General features: G+C 37.6%; 1 protein-coding gene across 1 annotated transcript in view; it reads right to left on the bottom strand.

Annotated features, from left to right (window-relative positions):
- The window catches only part of PTPRN2 (protein tyrosine phosphatase receptor type N2), a 548843-nt gene that overhangs the window by 419499 nt on the left and 117147 nt on the right, over positions 1-12197 (bottom strand). The window contains exon 9 of the mRNA XM_044425007.1: positions 3309-3395. Within this exon, the coding sequence (XP_044280942.1) occupies positions 3309-3395 (87 nt within the window). The remainder of the gene's footprint in view (positions 1-3308; positions 3396-12197) is intronic.

The raw sequence follows: 12197 nt of genomic DNA on the forward strand, positions 1-12197 counted from the left end.
GAGAAGGAAGGACTCCCTGGAGAGGAGTCTAATGCTGGGAACAATAGATGGCAAAAGAAGAAGGGGACGGCAGAGAATGAGGTGGCTAGATGGAGTCACTGAAGCAGTTGGTGTGAGCTTGGGTGGACTCCAGGGGATGGTGGAGGACAGGAAGGCCTGGAGGAATGTTGTCCATGGGGTCACGATGGCTTGGATACGACTTCGTGACTAACAACAACTGGTCTGTTCAGTTGCAAAGTCGTGCCTGACTCTTCATGACCCCATGAACAACATTCCTCCAGGTTTCCCTGTCTTTCACCATCCCCCAGAGTACACCTGAGCCCACACCTACCTTTCCAGTGACCCCATCCAGCCACCTCAACCTCTGCCATCCCCTTTTCCTTTTGCCTTCAATTGTTTGCAGATCAAGTACTGTAAATGGGGCTAAAGTTCAATAGTAAAGTACCTTTTTGCATGCAGAAGGTTCGTTTTTTTCTACTACTGCCTGTAGAAAAAATTCCTGCTAGAAACTAAGGAATTCTGCTGCTAGTCAAGGTCAATAACACTTTCCTAGAGGGACCAAGGATCTGAGTCAGTGTCAGACAACTTCCTAGAGTCCTAATGGAACTTTGGGGAGACAAATTTAAAGCAAGTTCATAACAATACTAAAATGTTATACAGGCAGACAAAATCTGAACTTCAAGTATGTTGCTTTCATGTAGCAAACCAAGCAGAAATTGATTACTAGTTACCAACTTTATGAGGAAAAGGCTGAGGTAACTGTAAGCTAGAGGTACTGCAAATGGCAGTTGAAAGCAAATTGAGAAAATGGTAGGAGCCCATCTGTTTATATAACGGGGGGGGGGGGGGCAAGGCTCGCAGCAAAAATTCTAGACTTAGCTAGAGGAATCTTCCCAAATGTGGCACTGTGCAGGTGCAGCATCCATATGTGTGATGCACAGAGACCACAGCAAAGAACTTAAAATTTTGTAACTTGATTACAATTTACACATTTTCATTGGGCAAAAAAAATTTAAATCAAATATCCACACATCTTGGTTTCATGTTGTCCTTGACTCCCACACAGGACTCAACTGAGATTACTGTTGTATCTCAAGATACAAAATAGAATGTGCCAAAAAATTAGGAGAGGAAAACATTGTCACAACACACATTATGGTGGAAACCACTAACAGAATATGATCTCATATGGTCATCCACCTCCATCTTTATTATACTTGTCAAGCAATCAATCACGTGAGGCCACAGACATTCATACCTTGATTATAAAATCAAACTTATCATTTTATGTCCGCTTGCATAATTATGCCAGCATGTTAATATTTTTAATGGTTCCTAATGATGTAGTACAAAGTAACGGAATTTGTTTCACAGCTGCAGAACAATTAACAAAACAGTTTAAAAATAACTAGTAGTTCCATAAAAGATCAAGGAAATAGCTCAGACTACCAGCTATGATGCCAATTTTCAACGTATTGATATTGGGGATTATTTATTTCACAAATATATACATATTTCATAGCACAAATGCCACATATACCATAGAATACAGTTGGAAACAAACTCATGGTAATCCATCCCTCTTACATTTGTGGACTTTCTCTCATGCTCAGACTATCTTAGAAAGCATGAAAAAGCCATGAGTGAGTCTACAAATGCTCACAGAATGAAGCTGTGCAACCAGCTACCTTCTTTCACATCAAATGCAGCAGTGCAAATGAAGGCTGCTGCACATGGGCCTCAGTTCCTGGCAAAAGCCGCAATAACAATGTCTTTGATACTAGAGGTATTAAATAGCCATCACGACCAGTAGACATCAATAGCTGTATTTTCCATGATAATACTGTGTCCTGTTTAAAGGCAATCCACACTAGTGGCTATCACAATATCTTGCACTATTGAATTTAAGAGTTTATGCAATGTCTAAATACTATGCAAACTATGCACGTCTTCTCAGAAACAAACCCCAGAGTTCAAGGAAAAAATATTCTTAACAAAAAGAACAGAATTATAGCTTAAGATCCCAAGTCATGTCTTATACAGTATGTGAGAAAACAAGCAAAATGTAAGTTGATTATCACAATTATAAATAACATGAAAAAGGCTATGAAATTAGTCTGTCAAACACCCAAAAATGAAAGAAATTGAAAGTGTTTTTAAAGGAATAAGCAATTATAAACTTTTGTTGGCCATGCTAAAACTAAGTGCAACATTATTGACTCCCTTCAAAACTAGTATGTTATAGATCAGGGGAAATGGTATGTCCTTGGCCTTTAATTTCATTTGGCAGCTCTTTTTCCTTGGGTGTCCATGAAGCATCACCCAATTCCCTTTTTCTCACATCTGGTGAAACTCAGCTTCTGGTTTGCTTGTTTTTCTAACCTTCTTTTTAAACATATTTTCTTCAGCTAAAGCACTTTTCAGACGTGATGGCTGCAAAGGACAGGGGGTTAAGTTGGCACATGTGCACTGAATTCCTGACTTTATGGAAAGTGCTGTGTGCACATGAGGTTTCTGCACACTTTAAAATGAACAGAGGGGAAAGTGCATGTGATTTCAGAAGCATTCTCCTGATGCCTCTTGTTAATGATAGTGCTGTTGACTCTATACATTTTACAAATACCAATCTTTACCTTTAACTATTATCAGATATAACTTATTCTCTTCTGCCCTCTAGGAAAGACACACATTCTCTCTTCTAACATATGATGGCAACAGCATGGAGGAAAACCTAAGCAGCATCTTCCTTAATCATACAAGTGAGGTTGATAGGCAAATATATAAAAGACAGTGCATCTTCATAAAAATAATTACTTTCAGAATTTACTACAGCAAAATGTGATGTTTAAATGGCTTCAAAGGCCTAAGACAAATATATCAGCAACTATTAGCCATGAGAGTTAGAAATGAAATCTCCATCAGCCTCATTTGATGACCCTTTCCTAAACAATGTGAGTGTGAGAAAAATAATCTCTCTCCACCATTTACAGTATTATAAAATAATTCATAAAAACTGGGTCAATGTAATTTGCTTTTTATCTTTTTCACCATATGATAGATTTTGGTGTTGAGACAAACAAGAAATTAAGGGAAGATTAATAGGGTTCAGCTATGTGCAAATGCTGTTTTAGCTGCTAAATTGTTGTAAAATATGATACTGTTTTAAACTTTGTATTATGGAAATTTATGTGTTTTTTTATTGTATTATGGTCCTGCTTGAAACCATTATAAACTACCCAGGGAGCTTCAGCTATTGGGTGGCATAGAAGTCTAATTAATTAAGTAATTAATTAACTCTGTGCACATACTTGATATCAGCAAAGGCTGTCATCTGGAGCTTCAGAAGGCCGGCAACTTCTTTTATTAACTCCAAACCCTTTTCCTCACTCAGAGAACTGTTGAAAGAAAGCAAGAAAACACCGCATTACAAAAATGGAACTCATCAATACATGAGCAGCTGTAAGTCCCAATAGAGTTATCACCTTGGCCTGTTAGGTAGTTTGAAAGCCAACACTTACAGTATTCCTGCCACACAGTGATTGTGATATCAGGGGAAATGGGATCAGGTGCTTCCCTGGGCATGATGAATCACCTGAATTTTCCAGCAATGAGACAAACAATAAGGTGTAAATGGAATTGTTAGGAAGTGTAATAGGCCCAATGATGCAGGAACCAGTTCATCTTGGTCCTCAATAAAAAAATGTAATGCAGCTTTAAAAAGAAAAGAAAGAAAGGTGGAGGGAGGAAAATAGCAACAGAAGGCTGGAGGCCAACAGCAAAAGTAAATTGTAGGACTCTCTCAAATGGCTAGGGAAATCTTTTCCCCCCAAATTCATTAGTTTCTAAAATGAATTCTTGCTCAATGAAAGGAGACATAGCTGTTATAAATTCAAGAACAAACAACAGAACTGACTACACTGTCCTGTACAGAATGATCAGGAGTCTGAAGTCCATTTGCCTTGGTGTGTGGGTATGGGTGTGGTCTGGTGCTCTTGTCTTCAATTAACTTGTCTTCAAGCCTTCTTGCATACCACATATATACTATATTTTAAACTCAGAAATAGATTTCTGAAAACCAAAATGATAAAATTTTAGGTTAACAGTAAATTTGTTTTGGCTTATTCACTACTAAAAACGTTACAACTAGAAAATTGTGAGAGTATATATGATTTTTTTGGCAGTCAAAATCAGAGATAAATTACTTCAAGTATTCATTAATATTAAGTGAGCTTTTTGACATTCACTAGTGTGTTTTCAGCAAGTGGTTACATTTAACGCTTAATTCTTGTGTTAATAAAATTTTACTGGCATTGTTAATGTTCACCAAATTTTTGCTATATACTCACAGACATACCTATACCTTTACATCTCTCTCTCAAACACTCACACACAAAGCCCTGTATTCCACTGCAGAGCTGTTCATGATACATGGTGTAGCAAAGCGATGTTTCTTAATGGTGGCAGGTTATAAAAATAGACAAAAAGCAGTAAACCCAAAGAAAGCTAGTTGGACTTTTTAAAAAATTAGGTGATAGGGTTCTTCCTAACAGATTATAATAATGCCATTCCCTTATATCATTCAACACCTGAATCAGTACCTCAAAAATTATTATAGCAGCATCAGGCATTATTGCAGAATTTCCTAATGAACTGAAACAGAAAGGTGCACAAAAAAACCCCTTCTTGCAACACCCACCCTAACCCTTTCAGCCTCTTATTTTTAATTACTGCAATGAAAAATATCTCCCACATCATGACTAATTAGTTATGAGCAAGATGCATGTTACATCAGCAGGTGTATGAGTTGTATTCTAGGCTGAAAATGTTGCTCTTCACATTTTAAGGCACCCTGAAAAGAATGCATATAGTGCCCTAAGGGTTTTTCAGTTTCTATAATAGAGTCTTTCATTAGGACCCAATCTAGAAGAGTAACATTCTTGATTCTTTACAAATCCCATATATTCCCTACCTTAAGGAATTCAAGGGACACTCTGACAAACATGGAGAACAAGGATATATCATTGACTTTTAAATATGTTTTCTTCCAGGTGTGTAATACAATTAGAGTAACAACAAAAAGGAGTTATGGTATTGGAAAATGCTGTAACTGAGTTATTCATTAAAAAGCCACCCTTGAATTTCAAGGCATGGTAGTGGGTAGAACTCTGATTCTTTACAAGTCACCATGAAAGCAGGCTGTCACAGTGACTCAGGGGCTTGTGTGTTAATTAGATCCTTCACTCCTGAAGACAGTGGTTCAAATGTGTGGAAGATGATAGGTGTCAGAAATTGGAATGGCCTTTTTTCTTAACACCATAATATTATTTTTACCCAGAGGTACAGGAAAAGTCATACAATGTGTTGTTGGCATTTCGTTGCTATCATTTCTACGCATAAACTATAATATTTCTGGAGGGTAGAAAATCATAAGTGAATGTCAAAATGAGTTGCAAAGGTAGTAGTGGTATGGCTGATCAGAGCATTCAGATGTTAATATGCAATAGAGTAGCAAACACCCTCCGGAAGTAGAAAGGGTATACAAATATCAAAATGAATACAATTTTGCTCTTTGGCTAGCTTCAATTACTCTTATAGAACAAAGGTAAGTGTAAAGTAAGGGCACACATATGTAGTAGTACATATTCATCAATTGTCATAGACTTCCAGTGGCGACCAGCTCAATCTCAGAAACAATTCTGTTCCTTTGATAAACCAAAGATATACAAAATACCCATTATCTGTTTCAACATTAACAATTAGCATCTTCCATAGCTCATGGGTGTCATTCAAACACAGCTGAATTTTTCCACATAGCCCTTGGAATGAATGCAGGAGCAGTGGATAGCTCAGAAAAAATACATTTCATCATCAGAAGGCAGAAAAAACTGCAAGCCTGTTATTTGCTTTGTTACTTTAAATATTAATGCAATGTATCAACTGATCATGACAAAGAAGAAGAGCATGTTGGAGGTGCATCCTATGCCCCATCATTTCTGTGTCACATCCCAAAAACTAGTAAGACCCCATACCAGCTCTATTGATCCCATTGTAATCAATGAGAAGGGTGCTAAAAAAACTGGCATCTCCCACCTGATCAGAGGTCCAACAGAGCAATGGATCTGGAGGTGGTTCTGCTGCCTACCACATAAATGCAGAAAAAATTGCATTAAAATCAATGCTTTAAAAATATATGCATCCCTCAGTTAAAGACACAAGGAACCATCCCCACCTAAAGTCACTTTTGCTTTGCAAAAAGCATGCAAGCATACGGGGTGCTGATGCTAGGCTTGCCTAAAATGAACTGCTATGCTCTATAAGAAATTTACTGTTCTTTTTCTTAAATACATTTTACTTTCTGCCCAGAGGTCATTACTATATAGCTCAGTATTTCAGTAGAGAAACAACACTCTTTTGCACCACTCCATTATCCTGTAATACATTCTCTCTGTCACCAACAGTCAAAATGTATTTCTAATAAAGAAACTGAAGGCTAGCAAATAATTTATAGTGAGACAATAACAGCATTCAGAAGCTTCTGCCTCCTGATATTTTAAAATATGCATTTGTTTTAAACCACTTATAATAATAAAACAAAATGTAAAGCATTGTTTCCTGGTACATATAAGGGTAGGAAGGGATGTGTTAGAATTCAGTAGGATACAACTCCCTCTGTGCTTTCCAAGTCAGCATGATTAGAATCAAAGTGTTAAGCTATTCTTAAATAAAATAAAATAAATCAGGAGTGCATCCTATTTTGTCGATGGGATCTATTTTGATAATGAGAACAGACTTCTTAAACAAACAAACAAACAAACTCAAACAACAGTATCTTCATCTTGCTTCTTACAAAGAATGTGTCTTCAGGAGACAATCTAGGCCATGGGTCCTCAAACTATAGTCCGCGGGCTGAATCCAGCCCGCCATGCCCATTTATCCAGCCCACCAGAGGTTTTGGACATGACGTGCCCGCGCCTGCCACCACCCGCCTCACCCCACGCACAGGGAGGTGGTGGCTTGCTTGCGCAGAGATCATTTTGGACTTGTTCGGAGAAAACGATCTCGAAGCGAGCAAGCTTCTGCCTCGCGCACCCACTGGTGCATCGCAGCGCATGCCTGCCCCCGCCTCTCCTCATCTCCCCTTGCCGCATGTGCCTGCCCCCGCCTCAGCATGCACACTCCTGCCGCCACTGCGCTGGCCCGCACACCCTGCCGGCACCACCTTTCTGGCCTGCACCCAGCACCAGCACCTTTCAACTGGCCCCCTGGTGAAAAAGTTTGAGGACCCCTGATCTAGGCTATTAAATATGTTACAGGAAGCGGAAATAACAGATTCTGCATGTAAGCTATGGTAGAAAGGCAGGAAGCACTTTCATACACTTGCATCTCAATATTCTTGTAACATTGGTAACAAGAATAAATAGTTTGGTGGCATCATATAAGATTTCTATGTTTAAAAAACTCTCAAGACTCATCCCAGGGGAATGGAGACAGCAACTGGAAAGTATCCAGTTTGAGATGAGTCATCCTTATGGGATGGTGAAAACGTTTCTATCATGCCAATGGAGATAAGATAAAACCAGAAAATGATAGCCAGTCAAGGAGGCCAAAGGACTTTGTGGAAAATGCATATGTCAGATACGTTTGGTAACAGACACTGGCTGTGCTCACACAAGACAAGCAACTCTACATGGTCTATGGTTCTTCTGCAAGATCTACCTGACAATTAAGTGGTTTCTATTTTTATTATTATTATTATTATTATTATTATTATTATTATTATTATTATTATTATAACATTTCTATGCCGCCCCTTGCCGAAACCTCGGGGCGGCTTACAACATGATAAAATACATTGAAATACAATAGTACATAATAAATTACCATTAAATATAAAAATACAAAAAATACATTGCTTTACAAATACAAAATTAAAATTATATTTTATCATGGTTTCCATCCTCCCACTGTTGGCTCATATCCAATCAGCTACTGTGTCTGAAATTCAATCCCCTCCCGCCCCCCGGTGCATTGTATCTTGTCTATGTTGCCTGTCTCTTTCTTAGTGATCCACAGACAGAAGCTGGATGCCTGAAGTGGGTCCTGTAGTTGCTGCTCTTTCCAGAATATGTATAGTTGCCATGATCCTGGGTTTGGACAACATAGCAACTCATGGTGGTATGGAATAACCATAGAACCATTGTTTCTTATACTGGCTTCTAAAAGACCAAACTTACCATGCTGATATACCATGTTCAGTCAACATGACAGATCAACAATGGTGAGGGGAAAAAAGGCCCACAGTAGCTTTTTGTGTTGTCTGAACCCAGCCACTATGTACATGTGTTTATATCTATGTAGTCTGCACACTGAGGTTCCTATGCCTGATAAAGAACAGGTTTCACTAAAGAAGCATCAACATGGCTTCTGCAAAATTAAGCCCTGCCTAACTCTTTACAGCTCTTTTAGACTGCCAATAAGCATGTGGATAGGGATGAACCACTAGACTTTGTTTACTTGGGCTTTCAAAAAGGTTTTGACAAAGTTCCTCATCAGCACAGAAAAACTGAAAACTTTCTAAGGAGGGAGACAGCTATGTCTTCTGTAGTGTACAGTTCATTGCATCTCCATGCTACTTGGTGAGAAAAAGAAACCCCTTTTCACCATGCAGCACAGACAAACTGTAATCTCAAAAAGCAGAGCTGATGGGAAATTATAGTTTAGCAGTGTGAAAAGGTGGTCTGGGGAGAAAGGTTGGGACCTGAAGAAAGGCTGGCAGGTCAGATGGGAAGGGAGAATGTGGTAGAATTTTATAGAAGTATATGTGCAGTGAAGAAAATTTAGAGATTAGCTCCCCTCCCCCATCTCATAATATTTGGACCTTGGATCACCCAGTGAAGCTAAATGGTTCTAGGGAACTCTGAATCCAAGTATCAAGCATCCAGATATGATATTCTGGATACTTGCCCTGAAAGACAAGGCACTCCCCCCCCCCACACACACTAACACCTTAATGAATTATCCGTGCTTCTGACTGCAACTCTTTTATCTAGCCAGAACTTAATCCCTTTCAATTCTCAAAAGGTAAATAAATTGATGTTGGCAGAATTGATGATAATTTCTTAACAGAGCATAAGTCACACAGGTTATATAACAGCATCATATCATGCTAAACAAAAAGTGAATGAGAACCAAAACAGCTTGTTAGTTTCATATGGTCTAAACTTCTCTGGTTGAAAGAAAGAGAAGGCACTTGGGCTTTGTTTGAACCTCCTTCATCATAAGTGATGATGAAGCAATAGGACCTTTACTTCTACTGCTTAAGGACTTCAAAATGCACTTCACAGATGAAGTACAAAGCTATTCTCAGAAACATTTTTTTTAATTTCAAAAGGCATTTGGCTACAGACATCAGTGATTTTACTGTTTAAATTGTTTTCTTGCTTTTATTGTATTGTAGAACTCTGGTGGTGTGGCAGGGAGGAATAAGACACCAAACGGGGAGACATGTAATATACTTCTAAGTCAACCCAATACACATTGTGAAACAAGCAGATTAGCATGTTGAGTGGAATTGCTATATATGTTTTAACTGTTTCAATATGTTAAAAAACAAATTGGTGGCTGGAATCCTTGTGGTTTTTCCTCTATCCTCACCCTGAGAAAACATGGTACTGGAAACACAGAGTGAAGCACTTGTGAGGAGAGGAGATACAGATGATGACAATTTTTCTCCAGTTATGGTGTAATGAGTGAAAAGCTGACTGACAGCTGCTAGATTTTGATGCTGCAGGGTCTCTAAAAAGAGATTTGCAAAGCTTTTCAGTGGAGATCCTATAATTCCAACAATTTCTGTGAGGAGAAATCACTACTAGAAAGGGAGTTTCTAGGCTAAACTAGCATGGATCTTGCTTTATAATCCCTATTTTCTAGAACTTTACTGAGAGATTTCTGACAATCGGTATCCCTGTCAGCAGATCTTATTGCCAGAAGCTGTATAGACTAAAAGGAACTGCTGGTGCCTTTTTGCTGCCCCCTGCTGGTTGGTGTATTGCAGTATTTCTCAGTGTTTTGTATATTGGCAGTGCCAGTGAGGATTATGACCTTGGATTAATTGCAAGGCCAAAAGACACAGAGTTTTCATTGGCAGATTTAGATCTTGGTTGAAGGTGAGAATTTTTGAACTTGGGATCACTTTGTTATTTTGTTGATGCTACTGCAACTATTTGTTAATATGAATAATTAACTCTTCTTTGCACTATCTTGGATATCCTAGAGTATTATCAGATACATACGGAAAAACCAATGGCTCTATTATTTATGGACGCTCAGAAAGCCTTTGATAATGTCAGTTGGCAATTTATGAAGCAACAGATGGCTCAGATGGAGTTTGGTGAAAAGTTTATTAATGCAATATCAAGCATTTATCAAAAGCAGTCAGCTAGGATTATAATTAATGGAGAATTTAATCCTATAAAAGATTATAGAGATACAAAAGGGTACAAGACAAGGATGCCCGCTATCACCTCTGTTGTTTATACTGATTTTAGAAGTGTTGAATAGAAATATCAGGGATGATGCGGACATTAAAGGTACCAGAATTAGAGATGAAAGCTACAAATTGCAAGCATTTGCAGATGACCTGGTTTTCGTAATGGAGGAACCCTTTGCAACAATGCCTAAACTCCTACAAAGGATTGAAGAATATGGCGAGGTTATGGGGATGAAAATAAATAGAGAAAAGACGAAACTGTTAGTTAAAAATTTTACACAAGACCAGAGAAAAACCCTGCAAGAACAAGTAGATTTGCAGATTGTCAAAAAGGTTAAGTATTTAGGAATTTATCTTACAGCTAAGTGTACTACTCTGAAAGAAGACAATTATGATAAACTATTGAAGGATATTAAGAGTGACCTGGGAAAATGGGCTAATTTGGAACTATATTTGATGGGAAGAATAGCACTTGTTAAAATGAATATATTACCAAAGCTTTTGTTTTTATTTCAAATGATTCCCATAAAAATTGATAGAAATTTTTTTGATGATTTAAAATTTCAAGATTTATATGGAGAAAGAAGAAACCAAGGATTAAATTAAAAATTCTTCAGGAAGCTAAAGAGAACGGGGATTTTGGTCTCCCTGATTGGATGTTGTATTATCAAGTTTCTGCTTTAACATGGCTAAAAGAATGGATAACTTTTAAGAAATAAGAGAATTTTGTATCTTGAAGCGCATGATTTGCAAATGGGTTGGCACGCTTATATGTGGTATGAGAAGGCTAAGTCACATGATTCTTTTTTAAGTCACTATATTAGAAAATCATTAATGTCGGTGTGGGAAAAGTTCAAGATAAAACTGTATAATAAATTACCAAGATGACTTTCACCCATGGAAGCTTTTGTGTATCCAAATGCATTGAATTTTGAAGGGATTATAAGATATGATGATATTTTGGATAAGGATGGAGGGCTGAACTTGAATCAAGAAACACAAGAACAGGGATCTAATATCTCTTGGTGCCATAAGATGCAGATACAATCAAGATATGCTAAAGATTGTAAAGCATGGGGTTTTTATAAGGACTTAACAGCATTTGATCAAGTGATGCTTAAATCAGATGAGAAAATGATTAAAATATTAGATGACTTCTTACTTGATAGGAAAATGGAAGACGAACAGGTTAAGGAAACTATGATAACGTGGGCACAAAATTTTGGATATAATATTGAATTAGAAAAGTGGGGAAAGCTGTGGGAGAGAAATATTAAGGTAACATTAGCAACTTCTTATAAAGAAAACTTGTATAAAATGTTTTATAGATGGTATCTGTCGCCAAATAGATTAGCTAAGATGTTTCCAAATGGATGTTGGAAATGTAAACATAAATTGGGTACTTTTTATCATATGTGGTGGACTTGCGATAATGTGAAAAAGTACTGGATTAAAATACATAAATGGCTCGAGGAAATGTTACAAAAATCCTTAGCTTTTAAACCTGAAGTTTTTTTTATTAGGCATTATACCGGAGGACATTAGTAAACAAGAAATGGATTTGATTTTACATGTAATCACTGTGGCGAGGATTGCATTCGCTCAACACTGGAAAAGTGAGGAACTACCCACCGATGAACTGATTCTAAAAAAGATCCTGGACTGTGCAGAAATGGATAGATTGACTTTATCACTGAAGAAGAAAGAA

This window comes from Varanus komodoensis, unplaced genomic scaffold (genome assembly GCF_004798865.1).
Source record: "Varanus komodoensis strain SLA01 unplaced genomic scaffold, ASM479886v1 scaffold15, whole genome shotgun sequence".
Lineage (NCBI taxonomy): Eukaryota > Metazoa > Chordata > Lepidosauria > Squamata > Varanidae > Varanus > Varanus komodoensis.